This window comes from Trematomus bernacchii, unplaced genomic scaffold (genome assembly GCF_902827165.1).
Source record: "Trematomus bernacchii unplaced genomic scaffold, fTreBer1.1, whole genome shotgun sequence".
In the NCBI taxonomy this organism is placed as follows: domain Eukaryota; kingdom Metazoa; phylum Chordata; class Actinopteri; order Perciformes; family Nototheniidae; genus Trematomus; species Trematomus bernacchii.
In genome coordinates this window covers 13,114,386-13,139,932 of record NW_022987720.1, presented here as the reverse complement: position 1 = coordinate 13,139,932, position 25,547 = coordinate 13,114,386, and the positions used below count along the sequence as shown (strand labels likewise).

General features: G+C 39.7%; 2 protein-coding genes across 3 annotated transcripts; both read right to left on the bottom strand.

Moving 5' to 3' along the window:
• Positions 1–1,427: 1,427 nt before the first annotated feature.
• On the bottom strand, positions 1,428–10,765 carry kat2a (K(lysine) acetyltransferase 2A). Its single transcript, XM_034143412.1, has 18 exons — positions 10,334–10,765; positions 9,861–9,984; positions 9,573–9,718; positions 9,386–9,475; positions 9,076–9,257; positions 8,765–8,956; positions 7,545–7,651; positions 6,841–6,945; positions 5,723–5,859; positions 5,430–5,638; positions 5,102–5,228; positions 4,785–4,895; positions 4,558–4,701; positions 4,351–4,465; positions 4,232–4,268; positions 3,851–3,914; positions 3,488–3,572; positions 1,428–3,344 (listed from the first exon to the last, which is right to left on the bottom strand). Exons 1-18 carry the CDS (start codon positions 10,556–10,558, stop codon positions 3,151–3,153), a joined length of 2,394 nt encoding a protein of 797 aa, XP_033999303.1. The 5' UTR covers positions 10,559–10,765; the 3' UTR covers positions 1,428–3,150.
• Positions 10,766–11,999: 1,234 nt separating this feature from the next.
• On the bottom strand, positions 12,000–23,781 carry rab5c (RAB5C, member RAS oncogene family). Of its 2 annotated transcripts, none has more exons than XM_034142931.1 (6): positions 23,667–23,781; positions 17,572–17,914; positions 14,435–14,586; positions 14,000–14,122; positions 13,798–13,891; positions 12,000–13,316 (listed from the first exon to the last, which is right to left on the bottom strand). In XM_034142931.1, exons 2-6 carry the CDS (start codon positions 17,735–17,737, stop codon positions 13,189–13,191), a joined length of 663 nt encoding a protein of 220 aa, XP_033998822.1. In that variant the 5' UTR covers positions 17,738–17,914; positions 23,667–23,781; the 3' UTR covers positions 12,000–13,188. The 2 variants fall into 2 exon arrangements, with proteins under 2 accessions (XP_033998822.1, XP_033998823.1); XM_034142932.1 differs by having other exon boundaries at positions 23,672–23,741.
• Positions 23,782–25,547: the final 1,766 nt, after the last annotated feature.

Genomic DNA, 25,547 nt, shown 5'->3' with positions numbered 1-25,547 from the left:
CCGAAAACGAAAGTAAAAGCCCTACTGTATGAACTCAGACAAGAGGGCCTGTTGAGGGAGGCTCTGGAGGAACGACAGATAAAACTCACTATCCAATGACAGAGGAATCCTGACTAAAACTGACATAAAACAGATAAATGACAACTCTGTTTTAAATGCAGCCATGCCTACGTCAATATTGTGGTTGAGTTAATATTGTACTTATGATTGCACATTATGTATTTACTGTATTAGTGGCTCAGCGCTGAGGTGTTTCTGCAGAGTGCTGAACTCCCTGACTGGGCCCTATCTGTTTCTTCATTCCATCAGGAAAACAAAACCTACCGTTGCCTTGTTGTGATGAGGAAATCCCCACAGCTCTTTTACTGGAACTCTTGAAACCGGATCTTCTCTGTCCTTCAGCAACTTTTTGATTTCAGTTGCAAGTCATTGTTTGGAAGGACTTAGTTAAAGTCAATCGTAAATCAAGCAAACATTTGTGATTTGAGTAAAGCTGTAAATGTATCAATATGCAGCATTGAATGTGGCAATACCGCCTTTTTAACTGCAACAAAGTAATACAAATAACATATTGTAAACAGCTTCTAAAGCAACCAGATGCATGCAACTGAACAACAATATTCATATCCTGATCATTTCAGAAGTTCTATACACATAACTATACATACTAAACTGATAGAAAAACAAAAAGGTGTGGGCTTTTTGTTACTGGAAAATGAAACCTAAAGCCTATTGCTGCAGCTTCAAACACAAGTTCAGGAGAAGTACATGTTGGTAGTAATAAGAATATTATACACAGATGAACTATAATGGGCAACTATTTTGCGAGAAATGCAAAAACAAGGTATAAAATATGTTTAAAAAGGGACAAAATTGTATTAAATTAAAGCAGTCTAAAAGGCAGTAATGTAGGACACTAATGAAAATAACTAATAACCCATTTGTGAACAGCCGAGACAATAGAGTTGGATGATTTTGATGAAATGTAATTGTGATAACCTGATGATGCCGATATTGTAGTAGCGAGGAAATTATGATTTTAGCTTTATTATTCAAATTTTAATTGAAGAACTCTAGGCCGGGACATGTCTTTAGCACCACAATCCTTACTTTTCAATATTTTGTCACATCTTTTTGCATCTATTGCTTCTGCCAAGATGTTCGATATTGCACTGGTCCATATTACTTTTGCAATACAATTCTTATTATGACTTTGGCATGCAACACAGTGGTACTATAATTACACATTAAATGACATAGAAGCTGTCTATAGAAATACTAAATGTTATTTTGTCTAATCTGTGAGATTCATTAGATACGGTGGCAGTATCACGAGTCAAAAGCTGTCTTGCAGGTCTTTTACTTTGCCATGTCTAACACCCTGATACATTCTCATTGCAGTACAAGTCAAGTGACTCAAGTCCACGCCCTGTTTATACAAAAACAAACCTTTATTGTCATGAACAGTATTACAGATACAGTAAATGGCATTCATCATAACTACACACGATAGCCATCCTCTAACAGGTGGAAAGTTCACTCAGACTGACCCGTGTAAGGACATCTGAAATGCAGCATAGGTAGATCGTGGGAGGAGTACGCAATAGACAACCCTGAATAATGCAACAGACATCACTTCAGAAACTCAAAGCTAGTCATGATTCAAGTACAAAATAAACACACCCACACAAATCAATGTCACATGAAACATTCAACAACCAGGCTCAACCAGCATAAAAGAAGTGGATGCATCTCAGGAAGCACTCCGTTTGACACTGACCGCCATAACAAACATATCACCGTTTGTAACACTGTTAAAAAAAATAAAAAGAGTTGGATGTTTTTCTATGAATTCAAATGTGTAAACTGTCAACCATGCATCAACACCAACTACAGCTTGTGTGAGGTGTGATAAATAAACCAGTCATCTTCTCCACACAAGGCCACAGTCCATGAGGACTGCTGGTTAGCCCCCCCCCACCACGGTTATGATCTTTTAAACTATCCAGTAAACACGTGGCTGTACACTAAATCCTTAGCATGTGTGTGCAGAAGTAATTGTACTAGAGTCTAGCAACGCAACAAATAAATGACAACTACAGTATCACCTGCAAGCATGGTAAAGCTTTACTAATGTGTGACCTCATCCTGCCAGTGACAAATGGATGTATAAACAGTTTGCATCATAATTACTGTATAAATAAGAATGTCTATGTTGATGTCAACATATGTTGAAGGCAACAATTGGGGAAATTATTTTGTCCAGCACTAAAGTGCTAGAAATAGTTGTCACCCAGTCCATCATCAGCAGTCTCTCACACTACTCCAGTAGGGCTGCACAAACCCTTTCTATTATCCGTTCATCTGTAAGGTTTTTAATTATTTGTTTAGAATAAAGAAGATTTTTTAAATGAATCTAGTGATAGCCTAAATGATAAATAATTTGCTTGTTTCTGACCAACCTTCCAAAGATATCCAGATATTTAAGTACTAACTTTAGTATTTGCACTCCATTAACAACTTTACCAATTGTATTTCATAAATGTTGCATATTACATTTTCAATAATCAACATATCAAGTTGTTTTTAGAATATTTGAGGCCCAAAGGTTTCATCGACTTCACTCCTCATAGAACGTCTATCTGTTTACCCATGAAGATGGCTGGGATGTTCAAGTGTCTGTCAGTAGCGGAAGGCATCGCGGCTTTAGGTCCCGAGGTCCGGTCTTCTGTGAAAGACTTCTACACTACATGTTTCTGCTTGAGTGACGAATTTTAAGCAAATTGGAATGATCCAACGTCAATAAATGCGACAACCAGCTCAAATCATACTATAAATACTCATTGTTATAACTTGGACCTATCACTTTGGTACACTTAATGAAACATGTATATGCAGAGTATTGACTCACTGTGAGTACTAAAACGAGAACATGACAACTTAAAGGGGGGATGGAAATGCCATTTTGACACTTTGTAATGCTTTACTTGATCTGGTGTTACCGAACAACCCTCCTTTATGTTTGTCCATCTATTCCCTTGCAAGATGTCAGTCTTGTACATACCCTTTTAATAACTCATAAGACAACAGCTAGCGTCAATTTGTCGTCATCTTTTGTTGAGAGTTTGGTAAATAACTCTGTGGCCGAGTTCATTTCTCGATCAAGCCTCCGTCTTTTAATTTGAAGTAGAAGAACTTCTCCAAGGTGTTGGCACTCTTGCAGTACTCGCTGTCCGGAGGGTTGTACTCACGACAGTTGGTGATGATTCGCTGCAGGTCGGCAATGAAAAGCTTCTTGGTCACATAGTATCTGTTCTTCAGTCTCTCCGTCATGGTTTTCAGGTCTGTGGGGGGGAAACGGGGAAAAAACATCATCAATGTGAACAATAACAATTTAATGAGGAGCGTATGATATGATCATGGCCTAAACAATAGAATCATGAAGAATTCAAAGGCTGCTGTATAATCCAAACAGATTCTTGCTCACCGATGGGAAAGCGGATGATCTCGTAGTAATCTGGAGCCTCAGATTTTTTCACTGGTTCCATGAAGGGCCAGGCATCAGGATGAGTCTGCTCGGGGAATAAAGACCTGGTAAGTCCATAGCCGGGTTTTCATTAACATATTACTATGCACATTTAGGATTTAAATACAGAAATGCTGTATAAAAAAGGAACAATTGTATACAATTCTGATGGAAGTACGGTTTGCTGAGCCTAGTTTAATTTGATCCTAGCCAGTAGATAGATATTTTTTGCATACTTTTCAAAGTTGGCCTAAAATAAGAGACACAACTACTGTTACTTGTACATGTGTGTGTTCCTGCCAGGTGTCTCCAGGTGACTCTTACCTTAATCTGGGCCAGGAGGTTCTTCAACATGTTGTATAACATGTCAGGGTCCTTCACCTCTTTCCTGTAAAATGTGCAATGATAAGTACAACACTGACCCAACCAAGATAAGACTGTGGAGAAGGAGGAAAACACTTAGGTCTCTAAATGAGTGAATTCTATTTGGGACAAACTGTGGACTTTAAATTGTTTACTGCAAAGTGTAATTGTGACATGGGAACAAAAAGGTAATGCGTGTAAAATGTATGAATTTGTGATGCTTTGGCGCTCCCCAGTGGCAATAACAAAATGGTAAAGTCCACAGCTTCTGAATATTACATCAGCGAGAACCCAAGCATAACCAAAACAAAATTGTTTATATAATTAATGCTAAAGGTTTACCCTTTGTCCTTGTTACTGGGTTTCCATCCGGTCTCTCCTGGAAGAAAGAAACTTGTCAGAAATATGATTACCATTTAAACAATACATTTTTTTATTGTAAGAAAAAACAAAAGACTCACTTATGCCTGGAATGCTCTCCACCGGGATCTGCCGCACGCCTTCTTTGAAGCAGGTGAGACCTGGGTAAACCTTCCTGATCTGGGTCTGTTTTCTCTCAATCAGCTTCTTAATAATCTGTTTGACAAATGAAGATTCATGTGGTTATTATAAGCACATAGATTCAAAGCAGAAACATGATTGAGCTTTAATAAGAGGGTCTCGCATACCTCCTTCTGTCTTTTAATGATATGAGAGAGCTCAGTGTAGGGGATCCTGGGGTTCAGCTCACACTCCATGAGGGTCGCTCCCTCGTAGTCTTTGATGTATCCCAGGTAACGAGTCTTCGGCACTTTGATGTCTTTGGAAAAGCCCTGCGAGGAAAGAGCAAATTACTAAAAAGGAGAAGTTGGAGGGGAAGACGGAGCAGAGCTAATGCAGGTCCTTCCTGCAGTACCTGCTTCTTGAAGTAGCCGATGGCGTACTCGTCGGCGTAGGTGAGGAAATAGAGGATGTTGTGTTTGATGTGGTACTCCTTCAGGTGGTTCATCAGGTGGGTACCGTAGCCCTTACATTAAAAAAAGCACAGGTGAAAATATGTTAATAGTGTGATTTTACACATTACAGAATCTCCGTACTATGTTATACTTTCTATACGCAACTGCTATTGCATTTAAGGGTACGGTGGAGGAAAAAGAACAATACATTGCTAATTAATTAAAGCAAAAAAAAAAGGTACAACAAATAACTCATGAATGAATGGTCGTTATATACCTTGACTTGCTCATTGGATGTGACGGCACAGAAGACGATCTCTGTGAAGCCCTGAGTGGGAAACATCCTAAAACAGATGCCTCCGATGACGCGGCCATCTTTGATAAGGGCGAGGGTCTTGTGCTTCCTGTGGACATGGGAGGACATCAGAACAGTGCACAGCCATAGGATGGTGACGTGTGGAGTGAGAACATCTAGATGTGGAGTGAGAACATCTAGATGTGGAGTGAGAACATCTAGATGTGGAGTGAGAACATCTAGATGTGGAGTGAGAACATCTAGATGTGGAGTGAGAACATCTAGATGTGGAGTGAGAACATGTACTTACGGGTCGAACACCAGCCGTGTGATGTACTCTTTGGGCATGCGAGGTAACTGATGCGAGAACACATTCTGCAGGCCGACCAGCCACATCAGGATCTTCTTGTTGGACTTCTGGGAAAGTGAGTTTCCAATGACGTGGAACTCGATGATTCCCCGCCTCTCCTCCAGCCTGGCCGTCTCATCACGGGCAGCGTTTGGGGTCAGCAGATTAGTCTGGAAATATAAACAAAAACTGAGTGAGTACTACAGTCAACATTTATACATATGTCGCCTTAATAAACGATCTAAACATCTTACCTCTGGTCCGAGCATTGCAGCGGGGTCAGTGATGGTCATCATGACTTCATTGACCAGCTCCATAGGAATGTCTCCCATCACACGGATCCGCTTAGCGTCCTCCAGGGTCAACACCTCCGGAAGTTTACGTTTCTCTCCTGATCATAATTGACAATAACAAGATTAAAACAGTGAAAGGGGACAGCTAACAATGAATTTAGAATACTTAACTTTATAGTTATTTTCATTATTTAACAAAACATTAGGTTCTTAATGAGTTAAAAATCCTGCTTTTTTTTGTATCCACTACTGACCCTCCTCAATAGAGTGGCGCGTCCTAAAACCCGGAAGTAAGCTGCGCAACGTGCATGTTTTCCACAGACCTTATTTCGAGCTATTTTCCAAAATCCTATGGAGAAATCCCATTGCTTTTTTGTTGAGGGAACCCATGCGCAGCTTACTTCCGGGTTTTAGGACGCGTCACTGCACTATTCTATATGAAGCTTGTCTGGCATTCACCTCTTACAGAACCACATTAACGTCATCATTATTGAAGTTTTCTTTGAGTCCTGTGCGCCATCCTCTTCGGATATCTTTTGAGTATTCTTGACTTTATTTGTTTTGTTCTTAGGCAAGAACAGCCTCTACGCACTCTCAAGAAAAAAAAAAGGGCTGCCAATTTTGTTGTGCATAATTAGAACACAGTTTTGCGCTTTGAGAACGAGCCATGAATGGGACCAGAGCTCCCAGGGTTTGTGAGGGTTTAAGAAATCATCAACCAGTAGCGTGAAGTCAGAGGCTGGGTGTTAGTTGCTTTACAGGATATTAATGTTGCACAATATTCCTATAGTCTAACTCGCTAACTGATTATTTAATGTTTAATGTTGTTTTTTATAGGCAATCATTTAAGCTTTGTTAGATCCAGGTTTAATATGTGTAATAAGTTCATTTCAATACGTTTTGAAATAAACATTGAACCAGTCCGGCCCTCGAATAGAACCCATCTTATTATATTGGCCCACTGTGTATTTGAGTTTGACACCCCTGGTCTAACTGTATGCAACTTCTTTCTAAGTGTTGTAGCCACTGAGGGTCTGGCAGGGGGGGTTATGGGGGATCAGAGAAGCCGAGCTGCTGACCTGTGATGGGCTCTGCTCCTCCGGTGTCTGCACTGCCCAGAGAGGAGATGCTGCTCAGACCTTTGGACAGAGCGGGGGAGCCGGAGACTGCAGCCGGACTGATCACTGCAATGGAGACACACCAAGGAACAGGTTAATCATTACAAAACAGGATCCTGCAGCTCTTATTTTCATGTATTACATGATGAAGGTATTAACCGTCCTTTCTTTATAGGTACATGTATATTGTGTACATTAAACTATAGTTACCTATTTAACATTCTGTTTCACTCTTTACAAGTTTTAATACTTCATTTATACTTTTGCAGTTGGACTACAAAGGCAAATTGCTTCTGTGCACGTATATTTTCTCAATGCACAAATAATCTATATTAACAATGGTATTGTAAAATAAATAGCTTATTGAATTTAATTTGTCTGATTTAGACTTTCTGTTATTTGTTCTTAATCTGTTTTATAACCATTTACCCTGCTTCTTTGCAAGCTGTAAAGTGTGAATTTCTCCTCTGGGGATTATTAAACCCTAGAAAAAGAATATTTTTTAACAACAATACTAAATCATTTTTGTGATGTGATTGAGATAGGAACTTATGGCAGCTTTTATGAACAGTCCAAAGGCTGAATCATAAGCCGTTGTTTATATAAACTCTGACCTACTTGTCTCATCCCGTTCAAATAGCTCTCATGGTTTGAAGTCTCCCCACCTGTCTGATGTCCCAGCTGCGTGCCGTCAGCGGCGGGCATCGTGAAGTCAGCCTCCCAGATGGGTGAATTATCGCCATAGATTTCCTCCTCCAGCATGGACAGGAACCTGATGACATTCAGGGTAAAATGTTATTGCAAAGGTAAATAAGGGAGCTGGGGAAGCTAAACTAAAACTGGTTGTGATAGAGGAGCTACAGAATGAAACCTTAGATGTGGTTTCAGAAATAAGCACTGTATCCATTCTGTTTACAGTTTAAAGTCTCGCGCCTTGATACTAATTATAGCAGGGATCATGGAGACTAGGGATGCTCCGATCGCCAATTTTGGGATCGATCGCCGGAATCAGTATCGGCCGATACCGATCGCCGATCCGATCGAGTGGGGGCTATGGGGATCTTCCATTTAAAGTCATGTTTAAAACTCAGTTAATGGGGCTCATTCACTGGCGCTTCCACAAACAACCAACATAATTATTACATTCAAATGAAGTACATTATTCAAGTTTACATTAACTTTGGATAATAACACGGGAGAAATGAGCGGAAGCGCTCTCTTTTCCTCTCTCCCTCCCCTGACAGCCGGGTCCCTATCCGTCTCATGCAGCTCGCTGATCCATTAATGAGTGACCCGACAGTGAAGAATACATATATTTATAACTAGTTTAGCTTGTTCCAGAGGTAGATAAAATAGCTAAGTGTGTTAGGTCCGTCACAGCGGGCGGAGCTGCAGGATTTCTGCTTCACACACGTTGCATACCGCTATTTTATTGTCTTTTTCGGACACCTTAAAATACTACCAGAATGGTGAAGCCATTTTGGCGAGCTTGTTTTGCCGCGCACAGAGAAAAGTGTCATGTATTTTTTACATCATGTTCTCCTGATCGGCCTTTATAGAGAGCACCGATCGATCGGCAGAGAGTGAATATCGGCCGATATCGATCAGTCGATCGGAGCATTCCTAATGGAGACCTTTTATATTAAGATTTATACTCCTTGATAATTGCTCCTTTTTTAAACTAATATCTGACCTTTTCAACACGCATCATTCTGTTTGCACCAGCATCTCTACAGATTTCAGATGCAAGACAAGTAAATGACCATGATATCAAGATTTGTTCCCATCTAATATACCAAGGAATAGAGTAAAATATAAATAAGGGAAGCTTTTTGAATAGGGCCATTATTAAAACCCACACACTGAATTTCAAGAATCTGCTTACTTGGGGAAGTGTGTAAGGATGAGTGTGCGTTTCTCTGGGAGCAGTTTATCCTTCTCCACTCTGAACTTCTCCAGGAGCTGCCGCCGGGTCACAGTGAAGATGGACTTGAGCAAGCTGCGGCCGAACACGTGCGTGGTCTCATAGCGCGGCAGGCTGTCGTTACTCTGGGGGACGTGGCAGTAGCACAGCCACCTGGAAGTAATAAAGAAGAAACACTGCTAATGTACAGACTGATATCAACATCCAAACAGAGAAATCTAAAAAGGTAAAAGCATGTACCTGCTTTCTATAACAACAACACACCCACACACCTGGTGTAGTCCACTTTATAGGCTGTCCCATCGTCTTTCTGGGTGCGCTGGCGGTACTGCGTAGGGGTTTCCAGCTTCCAGTAATTGAGGCACAAGAGGAACATCTTTGACAGCTCAAACATGGTCTGCCTTTCCTTTGGTGCCAGGTGGCTGAACTTATACTGAACAAAATTCAAAACCCCCTTTATGAGGAAAAGAAAAGAGAGTAAGATATTTGTGAAATATGAAACAAGCATTATAGACCAGTCACATTTTCAGTGACTGCTTTAGATCAGGAAATGACATGTAGGTTCTTAAAGTGTTATGTCACCTGCTCAATGTTGGGTTTTTCGAAGGGAGGACTTCCGAGGGACCCCTCTACGACTGGCTGGCTCATCTGCAGGATGCATTTCCTCAGCAGCTAAGGGACAGTTTTGCATGTTGTTAAATTGGGCAAGACATTTAATAAACGTGGACTCAGTTATATGTTGGTCTGTTTTACCTGTCACACTGCTTACCTTGAATAGGTAGAAGTAGACCTGTTTTGTGTCAGTGTCCTCCTCTTTGTGTACAGACATAAAAAGGTTCTCTACATCCACCACCATGCCCAACAGCCTGTTTATCTCCTCCTCGGACACATTCTCCAAGTGGGACACATGGTCAGCTGTAAGCAAGGCATTACATACAATTAAAGTCCAAACAGTAAGATGTCAATCAATACTGTGAAACAAGAAGTCCCTGGAATATAGCTGCATTTGCTGTAGGTATATATGCTGGTGTGTATGTGGAGGATGGTTAGTTTGTACCCAGAGCATGTCCACAGCTGCGGCAGGGCTCGCTCAGGCTGGCGGCTTGCAGCTGCAGGTCCATCCGTGTGGCTGATGGTGGATTTGGGTTCTTCCATCCATTGCACTTGCATGTGTCATTGGCCTGATAAAAAACGCAAAGAATGCTCAACACCAAATAAAGCGACTTAGACAGTACACCACCTGCTGTTATGGCACGCCTATGAATGACAGTGAGGTTAGGCTAGCTGATAATGCATTCATCTCCAAATACTTAACGTTAAGGTGAATGGTACAAGTGTACGGGAAACTCGCGATATAGCTTGCTAGCTAGCTTCAAAAGTTAACAATCACTTCAAATCATTACGCTATTCATTTATACTTGTGATAGCAGTGCCTTGACCGTGCTACCATTTTCTATCCCCATACACTGGTGCTAATACTACCCGGGGAGTGCTTTGTTGTGGTGAACTTTGGCTAGCCAAGCTAGCTACCTTGCAGGCGGAGAATACCCCAAGTTTCTCAAGCTTTTTCGCCCGTGGAAAAGCTCGGACTTGAGCTTTCTTCTGGCTTGCACGCTGTTGTTGACTAAGTCCTGGTCTGGCCGGGTCACTACTCCCTGACCCGGAGACTGTGGCGGCAGTGCTGGACCCAGCTGAGCCAACAGACTGGGCTTGGAGAAGCCGGGGTTGCAAGGCCTGCGCGGTCGGGTCCGACATGTCCACGCGCTGCTCTTCCTCTGCTCCCGTTTACCTCCTATGCTGCCTTCACGTGCTGTCGGCAAAACGAGACTTAATAGGACCGACGCAATGTTAAGCAGTGTGAACCGTTTTTACCCCCATGAAAACGGACGTGTTGACAACATACATAACGATGCAAATATCACTGATTTACGCTTTAAGTAGACTTTTTAATCTTTCAAAGTAAAATTGTGTCGGTCTGTCACTTCAACATTCCCAAACTATGTGACCACAACACAATAGGCATCATTACATCTCATTCAAACTTATATAAATCATAAACATTTATCTATATTACGGCATTAATCGACACCTCCTCGTAATCTGAATGTTTTATTTTGAATGTCTTCACCGGAAGTTTTGTTAGGCCAACTCTTGAAATATGCTTTCTTCATTGCGGTCAGAGCCCTCTAGTGGTCACAGTGCGAAGCAACACCTCGGGCCATAAAAACAGCACTGAAATCAAATGTGGTCTGATGTTATATACTTAACTCTCAAATAGATGTTTAGATAGATAGTATCACGTCTCTAAATTGTAGTCATTTAATTTCCTGTATATTTATCTTGTATTCTCTATGTATTGCTTAATTGTAACATTATTTGCATATAAGTCTAGTCTGTGTTGTTATTCTGCGCTGTAAATTGTTCGTTACCTACGTTTGCAAATTATGTTGTCAGCTTTTTTTCTAAGAAAAATCGTTATACTAAAACAGAAGTTTTTAGGTTCAGAGCTTTCTTTTCTAATCGAATTTAATGTAACCGTTTACATTCTATAATGATAGTGTTAGTATTATTTTGGCAGTTACTTGCTTTTACAGACTGCAATTACATAATTGTAAGTACAAATGATATTGATATAAATTCAGATGATAAAATCGCTTTTCATGTATTCATTTAATGTAATTGGAAGAGTGATTACATCTGCCTTGGTTTATAATGTCTTATTCTTCGTGGTTGTTTATGCATCTAAAGTGCACACGATTCGATTGCAGTGATTGTGGGTAAAGTAGTTTCTGGACACAAGTCAGTTGTAGTTATGAATGTTATTCAATGGTTTCACACTGAAAAGTCTATAAGTAAAAAGTATTATATTAAAGAAAACTGAAGTCAGAACTACGACCCAGTTTTAAAAGGTAAAAACATAATGTCCCACTGGAGATTGGCAGCTATAAAAACGACTGAGTCATCAATGATTGGTTACGTTGAAATGATTAAACAGGCATACAGAAATTATACCTTGCCCTTGTTTATTGGTAAAATTACATTTTGTTCTTGTTTCTTTACCCATTACCCACCCTCCCCATTATCCCCCCACCCACCTCACAGCAGTGGCTGCTGTGCAGGTACTGTTGTGCTAGTTGTTGATGCCATAACAGGATGACAGTACAGTTGAAAACAACCCCTCCCTTGATATGAAGAGTAAAAACAAAGACAGAGAAAAGAAAAGAAAAGGGAATAAAGCTGACTATAACATCTCAATACACAAGATGATGAGACAGAACCAGTGCATTTAATACCATAGATTTCAGAAGAAAAAAAATTAACACGTAAAAAAATCCATCACAAAATAATTAAAGTTGACAAAACATCTTGTAGAGATTGGGAAAATATTGTTTTGACAATAACTACTGATTGATTATACACTTGAAAAGTCTGATACAAATACAGCAATGTTGTCAACACACAGTTGTGATTTTGGTCAAGAAAACAAATCTTGCTTTATGTATTTGTCATTGTACACTCATGATTCAAAAACATTACATTAATGCTAACATTACTTATGGGTGACAATGTTAATGAAGTACTATTTACTGTTTATGGTTTGATAACAAAGATGGATGATTGTAAAACCATGAAGGCTTTAAAATCAAACTGAACAACCTGTGTCATAAGAAGTGGAAGTAATAATAATAATAATAATAATAGTGATAACAATAACAATGTAATAATTCAATCTACACATCTTTATCAAGAAGGAATTATCTGTCCATTCCTGTTCTCCACCTTCTCTCTTCGTCTTTTCTAGGAAGACGACCAGGAACAAGACAGAAAAGTGAAGGGCTGCTGCTGCATGCACCTGGAGGTCTGAGCAGTGTCATAAGACCATGATGGAAACACTTAAGAACTTTATGAAGCATGGGGAAGCAGAAGAGAAAGGACAGGGCCAATGAGCCGGTTTATATTAATTCCTGTTACTTTCTTTTTTATCTTCTACACAAATACAGAAACAAAAGGTGAGCAAGATGGCACTATGTGTCATCTGTGTCAATTACGTTTTTTTTTCCTTCTTCCATGATTGGGATGTTTTGTTTTTTCCCCCTTAAAGGTGACGTCAAGTGTCCATCATCAATCGAGAGGTCATGGATTGGCATGTCCTGGGGTTAAAACATGATTCTGCAAATGGGCCTGTGGGTTGTTTTCTTGGTTCAACCGTCAGAGGGGTCTGGCAGGTTACTGGCCAGTGGACTCGTTTGCCAAACAGTTAATTGGTGCCGTGTTGCTCATTGGGTGGTTGGTCCGACCGTGGAGTGGTTCGACCATTGGGACATTGTTTGACAGCTGGCTAATCTCTGGTCTGGTTGATCGAAGCTGTTGATTGGTTGTGTTGGTTAGTTCCCGCCCCCACAGCACTGGCCACTCCTGCCCTGCGGTGCAGCTTCCTGCAGGTCCACGCCGCCTCGGGCCCGCCCGCCGGCCCCCGCTGCACCCTGAGGCTCGTTCTTAGGGAGCTTCTTGGCTGTTTGGAGTACAATCAATTAGGACTTGCATAAAGGCAACATGGCAGAGCACCAAATGACTATTGTCAATTTAGATTATTCTTCCAATTGTTTTCCTGATAGCTTTGTCGTTAAAACATCAGAAATGACTGAAACAATTTTCTAGAGATGACGTCATTCAATATTTTATTCCCCGTTTTATTAGTCCCTCAGTTCAAATCCAAATGTATTATATTCACTGTATTGTAAAGCAAATTCCCATGTTTGAACCATTCAATGTTGGAATGAGGAAACAACCTGATTTTAACCTCAATATTCATTTCATGTTTAGAATAATCTCGTTTTTTAGTTGGTAGAATAAGAATATCTGCACAGATATAGGAGATACTCCTCTCAATAATCTTTGTAGGTTAAACGGTAACTGATGATCAATAGAACGAATGTTCAACTATATGTATGATCATGGTCAATGTTGCCTTGTTAGTTCTGAGCAGCACTTACCTATAGCCATAAAAATCTCATTGACATTCATAGCAGTCTTGGCGGAAGTTTCCATGAAGAGCAAACTGTTGTCATCTGCATAGGCTTGTGCTTCCTAAAATATAAATGGAACACGGATAAATATACAGCATTTATTTATTAATTAAAAAATGTAATGAATGTATTGTAAACTTTATTATCAGACAGTAAAATCCTTCTTTACCTGGAAATCTATGGCTCTCTTGTTGGCCAGGTCGGCTTTGTTTCCTGCCAGTGCGATAACAATGTTCGGGCTGGCTTGTCGCTGGAGCTCCTTCACCCAGTTCTTTGCACGTGTGAATGTATCCTTTAAAAAAACAAAACAACAATTAGACATTGTTCCTTTAAAATGTAAATCCCTGATGTTTTTAAAAGTCACATTTGACTGTAAGAGTTAAAAGGGCGAAGGTCTGTAGCCGTCTTTAGTCGAGGAATTCTCTTGCACTATTTTATCGGTTTTATTTGTTTTATGTCCTATTCATGTTGCACTGCTGGAGGAGCCGGTGACGTTTTTCATTCCCATATCTACACTGTAGCTAAAGAATCTTGAATCTTGAATCATCAACCCAAACTGGAAGACGAGGGTCGGCAAACAAAAGACACTTTAAAAACAACTTACTGTGTTGGTGATGTCGTAGACCACGATGGCGGCCTGGGCTCCCCTGTAGTACATGGGCGCCAAGCTGTGATATCGCTCCTGTCCGGCAGTGTCCCAGATCTCAAACTTCACTGTTGTGTCATCCAAACATACCGTCTGTGTGAGGAAGGCAGCTGGGAAGAAAGTCATAAAGAATATAAGAGCAGAAACTCACAGAAAAGTCATCCGCAAGTTCAAATCCAAACTTTTGGATGCAGTGATTGAGACCAAGAGGAATCAATAAGGATTGATCACTCACTGGAGTGATACATTTATAAAAAAAAAAAAGGAATCATAACTTTTCCCTCACTTCCGCTTTCAAGTGTTATTACTGTTGGTCTCTTTCCAACTTAAAGAATGTTTTTCATAACTCTCCCCCTGCACCTTCTTTTCCTCCATTAATGAGGACTTTTTGCACGGGAGTTTCCACAATATATTTGACTTTTGTTGTTCAGCTACCTTGGGATAGCTACTGTAAGTTACTTTGTTTTGTTGGAAGCTATTTTGTTGAGTTGACTCTTAGCGGAATAGTCTCTGGTAGGCAGTGATGCAATGTTTCTATCAGTTACAAATGGGCATGAATGTCCTGACTAACTAACCCCCTGAGAATGACCAAAAAGTAGGAAACGGGTCAGAAAAACTGTCACGGAAATACACGAATAGTGTCATGGAAGTAAATAAAAAAGAGAAAATGTATAATGTGTAGTAAACACATACTGTATCACACAACAAGCTGGTACGACTGCATACACCTCGCTGAGTCAGGAGCCTGTCACATGACAGAGGAAACCTGAGCACTAACTTGTACATACTTTAAAGCTTTGTAATCTTTGACCATGCATTCAGCTGACCACAGGATTCAGTATAAAACATGCTGACTCGTTGCAAGTCTTTGGTGTGTGTAAGCACTGGGCATCCTGTCCCCACATCCTACAGCCATATTACTCATAGGATGAAGGAAACATGGAAAATAAAAGTTGTTTTTAACGTAACATTAAAAAGAGTTGACACCAAAAGAAGTTCTGTTTCTATATGACATAACTGACCTTACAGCATTACACAAGATAGTGAACGCCACATGATCCCAGATAACGTTTACGATTTATACACAGAAAATGAGTCCATTCATCAAATGTTTTAAGAAGAAACAAGTTCCTGCTCGTCCACTTGCTGCTTTTCTGTTTTACATCAACACAAAGCTTTAGACTGTTGTTCCTACAACAAGCAAACTGAAGACGTCATATTGGGCTCTGTAATCAGCCAATTGATCAATAATGAAAATATGTTTCTTGCAGCCTTATCTACTAGGTATTCAATATCCAAGCAATTTCTTGATTTGACAGCTAGGATCAATAAATGTATCACGTTTATCAGTGTTTTAAAGGTTGTGTTCAGACCCGTTAGAGTGTTAAGGCCAGTGGGAAAGAATCAAAGATGTGAGTAAAGAAAAAGCGGGCGTTATAGTTCAATAATAGCTTTTCAGCATATTGTACTTCTGGGGGTATAGAAGAAAACTTCTGCAGATCTTCTTTGTTTGGTTTTCAGTTTGTAGAAAGTCTAGCCTGTGACTGAAGACTTTGGCCAATCACAGGTCGTTTCGGGAAGAAAACGCTCCTAGTGGGTTTTCTACAAAGCAGCCTCAGCAGGACTTTCTGATGGTGAAAGCATGAATCAAGCACAGAGAAGTTACTGTGCATGCATTAGCAACAACTGTCCACACAGCAAAGCAAGTGAAAAAAAGAGAAAGTCTTAACAAATAAAGTCTGACAATATCGGCTAAGCATTTCAGAAATGGAGAGAAAATGTTGTTTTTGCCCAATGATGCCAAAAATAAAGTACCTTCCCTAGCTTTAATGAAATACTAAAGCCAAGTTTCAGAAGTCAGCCGCTCCAGTGGAAACCTGTCCCTGTGGTTTTTCCAGCTGGAGGATTTGCACTGAACAGCCAAGTTGAAAGTGTAGCTATGTAGCCCTCGAGCTGTCCCAGTCATTTAACTCCCTAACTTTGCAAAATGTCAAAGCTACCGACACATTATCATTTTCTTGTTTGAAACCTAAACACAAGTGCTTCACCAGCTCCCCTGTGCTACAGGAGGTCCAGGAAACCCCCATTGTTTTCTCAATTCCTTCCTGTTTCAAGTAACCTCACTCCTCTGCTACCTAGGAACTGGTGTTTCCAGAAGACAATCTAAAGAGTTGTTCTGTCCAGTTCAAGCTTCTATTGTCTAAACAATATTTAGAAATGTAATACGTCTCTGTTAAATCAATATAAACGTCTGCCATGCGTGAGGAGCTGTGTGGCTCATAAGGAAAGTCAGGTGATCTGACGCAATAACTGGTTCTGCCACTCCTGCAGCGCTCTGACAACAGAACACATGGAGCAGCTGCTCTGAGCTGGCAGAGACATGTTTTCACTGCTTCAGCATTGATCTTATGGACATGTTGAAAATGGAGATTCTGTTCAGCCACATGATCATTTATGACAAGGGTACTTAAATTAAAATTGTGTAATGACTCATCACTACTTTGGTGTGAAAATGCAGAGCAAGCTCTGCAATGTAATTGATTATATACTTGAATCCCTCTGAGCTGTGAGTTACATCTAAAGGAATGTACAGTTGTGTTTTCTTAAAGGTCCCCTATTATACTGCTTTTCATCAATATATTATAGGTCTCAGATATATACAAAACATGTCTCTGAAGTGTTTGGCACGAAACACCAAACAGATCATGCATTGTAGCATCCCATAATCCCCTCTGTTTCAGCCCTGTTTCAAAAGTGCTGATTCTGTGTCTGTTACTTCAGATGAAAATAAGGAGAGGTGATAAGGTGGGGGGGGGGGGGGTTACCTTGGTTGCTGATTGGCTAATGGTTACACAAGCCAAAACATCGTTATGACATCATAAAGTGGCCAAAATCTGATCAGCTCATTTTCAGACAGGTTTATATATCCATATAAATGGATCAGGACAAAAAGTGAGCAAATCTTTTTTCCTGAAACTTTCAGAATGTCTTTACACAGAGGGGACACATGTTTATGATGATTTTGCATAATAGGTGACCTTTAAAGCATTAGACAGCAGAGATAATTATGGGAACTAAACAACCAGGACCCTCACCTCCGATGGTGCTCTCCTGGTACTCGTGGAACTGGCCCTTGACAAAGCGCAGCACCAAGCTGGACTTCCCCACCGCGGACTCCCCCAGCAGCACCAGCTTAAACTGGCAGATCTTGTTGCTCGCTGCGGTGCCGTTGGTCCGTGCTGGTCCGCCTCGCCCTGCCATAGCGAAGTTCTTTTAATCAGGAGAAAGGAGAAGAAGTCGGGAGAAGAGGGAGGAGGTCTGGTTGACTCGACGCCTGGGTCGGTGCAGGGGGTAGATGAGGCTGAGACAAACGGGGGGGGGCAAGTTCGGTCAGGCAGGTAGATGAGCTGGAGGAAGAGGAGACCTCACCAGTGGGAGCTGGAAAACATATTCAGTATGTTAAAGTTTGCTCTAAACAGAACAAAGGCTTTCCATGAAAACAAACACAGGATGTCTGCTGAATATTATAATCAGTGTTTCATCTAAACAATTCAACAGAGAGGAATTCTTTGTTCCAAAAAGAGATCATTCAAATACTATCTGATCTATCTTTTTTTATTTATTATTTTGTTTAGCCAAGATTAACAGCTGACAATTATAGAGTTTAAGTTGTTGACACAGACACACAGTGGGCGGGGCCTCCGGATAAAGAGTTGATCATTGAACCATGTTTAGTGTAAACAAGTGCTGGAGGAGAACACATGTTTTCTCTCATGCTCCGTCCCACATGTATATGGTTCACTACACAACACATGATTTGGCTTTACTTCAGCATACCCGCTTAAAAGAAATACAGAAAAGATTTGAGAAATAAATGTACACACTTAATATATTGATATTAGATGAATCCTTCAAGTATTTTTTGTAATTCAAATAACAAAAGTTGCCGTTTTAAGACTCAAATATGGATATTTCTCATTACTTTCGGTTACATTTCATACTTAACATACATCTTTTGTTTTAGGATTCACAAAACAAGACATTTAATGACATCACCTTGGACTGAGAGACTGGAGTGACTCAATGGACCAAACCGTTATAGCAGGAAATTAGAGTGCTTTCCAGCATACAGTTAAAACATATCTTCCAGTGAGTCATGTCTTAAGAGATATCAGGCCAAAGTTTAAAGGTATGACTTAATAGTGTGAACATCTTTGTGGCTGTTTCCATGTAATGATACCAAAACCAGATAATGACTGCCAAGTTAAAAATAGATTACTTTCAACACTGCAACCTTCGGTGACCACATCTTGTTTGTCATGGATTCAAGTTGTATTAATAAATGTAAACTTTATTTTGACAGTCTTGTTGTAAAGAGAGTTTACCAACAGAAAAATTGCTATAAGACCTATAGCCAAGCACAGAGGTTTACTTTGATAAGAAGCACAAAGAATTTGATCCAGCCCAACCTATCCACACACTTTACGTGATAACAGCATTCAGAGACAATAGAAATGAGCCAACGATCTCTCCCTTCACTTGAGCCTACTTTGCATTTATGAAACCTTGCCTAATCTGTTTTTGCAGTGGAGTGATACACATGAGGTCAGCCAGCTTGGTCAATGGACAGGAAACAAAACTCAGCTCAAAGCAGGAAGTGAAGATTGCAGAATACATTTTACTGCTGAGCACGTTAAAACTTGGGATAGCCTGAGCTTTGTCACTGACCCAACTTCTGGCAGAAAAGCATACTGAAGAAAAGTAGGTTAGACTTTTGCTGAATGAAAAGGCAAATGTGGAGAGGTAAAGTAAGACGTCAGTGCTGATAGTCTTTAGAGTTTGGTTGTGCGAGGCCTTTTCTCAGCTCGGTGCTGAGCCAGACTTAAGCTTCAGCATGTGACCGATCATGACTCAGTCAAATGAAGCATGCCACTTCTGAATATTTTATGGACAGTGTACCAACCGTGCTACGTTGTTCATTATAGGAACACATTTCTGCCATTATGTTTTGCAGCATTAGTTTCATTTTAGAAAAAATACCATGTATTTGGCAGTGTTCCCCTTTTACTCAGATTTAAAAGATTGGCTTTACACATGTTAAAGAAATAGTCTGTAATTTCAGCATGTTACCAAATCTGTTTACTTTTGATATATATTTGAAAGAGGCTGCATGGAAGTAAACCTGCAAACACATCAGACTTCATCAGCAGTGCACTTGAGCTCACAGTGGACTCTAACCAACAGACTGACACAATCACACAGGGCTGAAAGAGCAGAGGGAATCCTTCAAAGCAGGCAGCAGAGTTGGCGACGGAATAAGGACGCTCTGTTCACTGGGTCAAACAGACCATCTGAACTCATTTGATTGCAAGCAGCAGAGATGAGCCGTCACCTGTTCACATTCCTGACCGGAGAAAGAAAAGCTGTACTGAGGGCCGAACTGTGTTTGGGGAAAAAAGACTGACAAGCAAAAGCGCAAAATGTAGCCCAATTGCTTATCCTCGGATTATCTTGAACAGAGTGTGTGCGGAAAAACTTGCTGTAATTCAGCTTTAGATCAACTCGAAAATGTCCTCCATGCATGCACGTTTCTTGTGCAAAAGAGAAAGCCTTTGTATGAAATTGTTAATTTGGTAGACTAAGAAAAACGACTTGTATAGAAGGTTTGGATAAGACAGGTGGGTCCTATAGTTCATAACAGGGAGTAGACTGCGCTCCCTAACCCTAAACCAGTAACAGTCAAATACGATTTAAATGTAAAGGTTGAAAAAATGATCATGTGTAGTGGCTTGTAAATATTTTTTGGTTAACAGATACCGTAGCACACAATTATTATTAGCAAGATATGCACACCGTCTGCTACCTACTGATGATGAAGTGGGAACTTTTGAGCGTTGAAAGAGTAACATCTATGCACAGAATGTAAAAGGTAGAAGTGGCCGTGTAGCTTGCAATCAAAAGGCTCTTTGTTGCTCTGAGACAGACCTGCACACATCTTAAGCAGCCTGCGATGACGGATGCCTTGATGGCATCCCTAATGGGCTCTGAAGACCTCTGCCGCAAAGTGGGTCACAGAGAGACTGTGGCACATGGGTCAGGGAAAGGGGGGGGAGGAGGAGGGGGGAGCGAACGTGAAGGAGAATCTGTGAAATATTCATCGTGACCTCCTGTATGCTCTGCCGCTAACATGTTATCCAAGTGCTTTGAACACCTGAGTACAGAACAATGTGTGCACCAATTCAATACCTAATTATATTTTGCCGTTATATTTAAATGCAAAACCGGTACAAAACAAAGTACAGATACAATTCATATGACTTATTACATTTCACTGCTCAGTCAAAATAACTGAAAATACTGACAGTGATACGACTCATTAATGCCAGTAATAAAGCAAATCTATAATTCTCAGTAGCAGATAAAAGCCTATAAAACTATATGGTCAGAGATTCTGTGTACAGTTTCCTAAAATGTTCTTATGACTCCCTGTTTCTAAGTAAAGAGGAGCATTTGTATTGTATTTTGTGTCATTTTAGATATTCATATAAAGTTTGGATTCTTCTCTTTATCCTTAGCGTGAACATGCAAGTTCAAATGCAGATGCAACAGCGCCAGTTCACAGGCCTTGTTTTTGCAATAAATAAACATACTACGTTTTTTTTCTCCAATGCAGGCCATGCAATAAAATAAAAAAACATATTATAAGAGAATAAGTTATTCGCAAGGGAACATAACTATTTAAAGACATGAAATGCATTTAATTTGAAGTAACATCACAGTGTGCCAACATGTATTGTCAAAAACTTCCCTCAGTGACACATCTATTTAAATAGTAGTCAAACAAACTCTGCGGCTGGGGCCACTATACCAGTTTTAACAATACAAGCAGGGACTTGTGCAGTGCTGCTCACTTAAAGGGTGGGGTCCTGGAAGAACTGTTGGTGTCTGATATGAGGGGCTGCATCGCCATCCTCCTTTTGTCTATTATGCCTAATAGTCAAACTCTGGCAAGGAAGTAGCAACGTTCTATGTACAGTGAAACTATATATTCATAACCTACACATTATTGGCAAATCGCATTTCATATACATTTTAAGATACAACAAAGACACAAAAGCAGAACTGTCTATAACGAAACAGGAAATGCTCTTGAACCAAGGTAAGCTATTCAACCGTTCAGGTTTCTAATAAAGAATGGCTTTGGAAACAGTCACAGGGAAACTGAGGATATAACACAGGAAAAGCCAACATACTCATCACTGGCATTTAGCAAGGCAAGTAGGAAATCACAGCAAACACTTCCTTTTCTCATGACTTATTGGGAAAACATCTTTATCCAAACAAAAAACAAGTCCAAAGCCATTCATAGGGAGAGGCACACAACTGCACCTCCTTGCCAAATCACAAACAATTATTCAAAAGTTACTAATTATTCATTGACTGAATGAGCAAGAGTAGTTTATAAAGTGTCAAGTAACACAAACTTACACTACATGACATTTGTTTTAGTATAGTCTGAGTCTTGCACATTTTTCATTAACATTACATCGAAAAAAAAAAAAAGGAAGTCTTGTGCACGCATTTGAAGAAATTACCTCGCACAACCCATCAAGTTACCCCAAAAGCCTTTGTCCCAGTCATGTTTTGGTTAATAATACAAAAAAGGTGCGTCGGAATTTGTTCTCTAGTTTATAGCAGGTTACCACCACTGGCTTGAAACGCATACTGAGGTCATAAAGTCCTTTGGTAAATTAAAACACATAACTAAGCCCAGGTTGCAAGTTTAAAAGTACAGACCTACAAACGTATGTGATTTCCTTGAACTCAAGCCCAAACATTATACAGATGGTGGAGAAATGAACTGTCCTTCTTTTAGTCAAGATGTGTCTCCACTTTAAGAGAACAAGGTCCATACTCAATAAAAGAAACAAGAGCTCAAGCAAGTACCTGTAAATCCTCTGTCTCAAAGGTCTGAACGTTGTTTCCCTTATTCAGCCATAAAGAGGGGAGATATAGGCATTTTACATGCATTTGCTTTTAAATGCATGGGAGAACTGCACACTCATTCTCAACAATGTTAACTGGCACAATAACAAATGGTGTCAGCAATAATGACATTTTAATGACTTTATTTTGTATTGACTGACCTGAGTGTGAGGAACTGTGAACCGGCTTTTAACCCCAGTTAAAGCTGCAAAGCTAATTTAGCATGCTATAAATCCATCAGACATTTCAACCATAACATAATTTCAAAATAGGGTTAAAGGCAGTTTATCTATTTATTTATTTTGTAGATCTACTTGAATAAAACAAGTAGTTTGACAGTTATCTGTGACGGCGGGCTAAGAGGAATCATAGCAAAGGTGCATGCTACCAAATATGTATTTCATAGATCAATTAAATTACATCTAAAAGTAAAAAGCAAGTAAATTACAAATATTTACTCTGGGTGGTCAACACTAGCTTAGCAGAGTGATAAGCTAATTTAGCACGTAGTTTGAATACTGTTTTATGTTAAAAATATTAAGCTAACCAAAATGTGTTTGTCCATCTAGCTTATCGTTAGCTATGACAGCTGGTCAAATTAAAACGCCCCTCAATAACTTGGATAGCATACAACTGACTAGCATGTATAACGTCAGTTGTGCTAAGCAGTTTGCCAACAACTTACTAACTAACGTCGACGAGCTAACGTCAGTATTGACATTGGCAGTTTCTTAGCATTAGCACTAGCTTCCTAGCGTGAATTGCCGACAAAACAATAATGCTTAACTCTGGTAAACGAATACTGGCTATTGGTGGTGTTAGCTAGGTTAGCAGCGCAAACGTCATTAGACAACTTTCCTTTTTCTCGGCCCCACGTCGTCTGCTTTTTGACATTGGACAAACTGGAGGACTCAGACTTGTAATTGTGTCTGCTTCTGGCAGATACATTTGTCTTATGCCTCTAAGTACTATGTGTGCCAATGCTTATTTGACATATGATGTGGTCTCACAGGGATAGGCACTCTGCCTCTGTGGATCCTGTCTGATGGACATTTCGGCTGAACCCGGACTTTGCTAATCGGTTGACCAAAATGAGACAAAGCGTGTCCAAATACGGTTAACAGCTCTTCGAAAAGAAAGTCCAACATGCGGTCAATGTCCCTATTCACAGACATATTATATATGTTTAAGTTGTTTGACTTACAGTACTTTTTCTTCTTTCGTTGGTCTCATCGGAGACGGCTGTCTTCTTCTTCTGAGGCTCTGGCCTTCCTTTCCGGTTAGCGATTTTTCCGGGAACGACCCACTTTTTGTCAGCGGCAGTTTGACCAATGAGAGCAGCAGCAGCACGAGACACCACTGTCTGCCGCACCGAGAGGCGTTCAGGGTCCTCCGGACACAGTCTTGATTTTAGAGATTTAGAAATATATAATGCACCAAATCATCAATATGCTGGATACATGATCATAATCCGGTTTATATTTAAGATAACTGCACCTTTCTATGTGACTTGAATACAGAGATAATGTAATTAAGTACATTTACTCAATAACTGTACTTAAGTACACAATTAGAGTACGTGTATTTACAGTAACATATATTGTTTTTATGTTATTGGACATTTATTTATTTGTTGGATTGTTAATTGTGTATCTGGATAATGCAAATTAAAACGTTCTATGTATGTTTTTCCCCCATTAAACAGGGAACTCCACTAAGGTAAGAGGAATTAATGAATGTGATAATTGATAGCTATATAGATATATAAACATAACATTTAAATACATATTTACAAAATAAACAAAACATATACAGATAGGGGATATTAATATATTATGATGATACATTTTTAGTAAAGGACCTTTACTTGTAACAAGGCCCGTACCCAGGATTTCCTAAATATTGAGTTCCAAACATGGGGGGTTCGGGGGCATACATTTACAAGTTGTAGCAGAGTATTATCTAATAGTATTTAGATAAAATATCTGAGTACTTCATCCATACGTTTGAATAAAGGGGTTGGCCCTTTTTTCTCTTTCAAAAGTCTTTACTAGTACCATTTTCATTAGTTAAGTACTATTCGTCACTCCTGGGTGAATGTACTCACCTTGTGTTCATTTTCCTTTATTGTTCTGCGGACCTGATGAACATGCACAAACAAAGAAAAAAGATGAGTCTGAAGGTGGAATCTAGGACTCCCTTTAATGAATCTATCTCAGAAAAAAAAAACATTTCAAAAGAGTGTCAACTCCAATCATGTGATAAACATTTACAATGGCAAATTGACACAATGATGCATGCAGCCTTAAATTATGTAGATTATTAGAGTGATAATGTAAATAATCAGACACTGTGTTTATCCGCATGTTTTTGTTGAACATTATGATCCAGGGATGTTCTCGTATGATGAGCTAGTCAGATGTTGTTGAAGGTTGGATCTTATGAGCTGTAATTTGTCTTTTGTACAAAAAGATGCTTTCCCTTCTTTAACATTGGCCTTTTAGTTTTTTTACCTAACACTAATGTTCATTAGAATTACAGCTAACATTCCCGTTATACACTAATGAGGTCAGGATTTAATGTAAAATTCTACGGGGTTACATAAGGGCTTGAATGCAGTGCTTTACCCTATTAAGAACACATGCTCTTGTTGTTTAGGACTATAAGTGTCTAGTGAGGTTAACAAAGGACACTTAGGGAGGGATTACAGTGTGTTTAATTGTCTTATTATTACCAAAAGTTGCCTAAATTGTTGATCAGGATAAAAAAGGTCACACCCCCAGGAATGATGAGGTCAAGGCTTTAGACATAGAAAGTTGCAACTCTCTTGACCTGATAACCTTATCTTGCTTGAATACTGGAGCACGTAAATCAAATACTGTATATATTTTTATATATAGCCCCCTCCTCGATATAGGCTACTATAAAATCTTGCTGGAGTATGTTTTCATTTTGAAGGAGTGCTGTGAAAAAACACTGGTATTGTTTAAAACAATACATTACTGCATTACTAGTTTTTCCAAAAATGAATTAAAATAAGATAAATAAATATCCCTTTAACATTGAAATTATTTTAAAGGCCATA

Bases quoted from the DNA above. Each gene is read 5' to 3' on its own strand.
- rab5c (XM_034142931.1), bottom strand. From the start codon at position 17,737: ATGGCAGGGCGAGGCGGACCAGCACGGACCAACGGCACCGCAGCGAGC. The intron at 14,587-17,571 runs GTGAGGGTCCTG...CTTTCTTCCCAG, and splicing joins CCAGGAGAGCACCATCGGAG to CTGCCTTCCTCACACAGACG. The intron at 13,317-13,797 runs GTAAGTGCTGCT...TACTCCAAACAG, and splicing joins TGAGATTTTTATGGCTATAG to CCAAGAAGCTCCCTAAGAAC.
- kat2a (XM_034143412.1), bottom strand. From the start codon at position 10,558: ATGTCGGACCCGACCGCGCAGGCCTTGCAACCCCGGCTTCTCCAAGCC. The intron at 4,269-4,350 runs GTGAGTCTTTTG...TCTTTCTTCCAG, and splicing joins GGAGAGCATTCCAGGCATAA to GAGAGACCGGATGGAAACCC. The intron at 3,345-3,487 runs GTGAGCAAGAAT...TCCCCCCCACAG, and splicing joins GATCATCCGCTTTCCCATCG to ACCTGAAAACCATGACGGAG.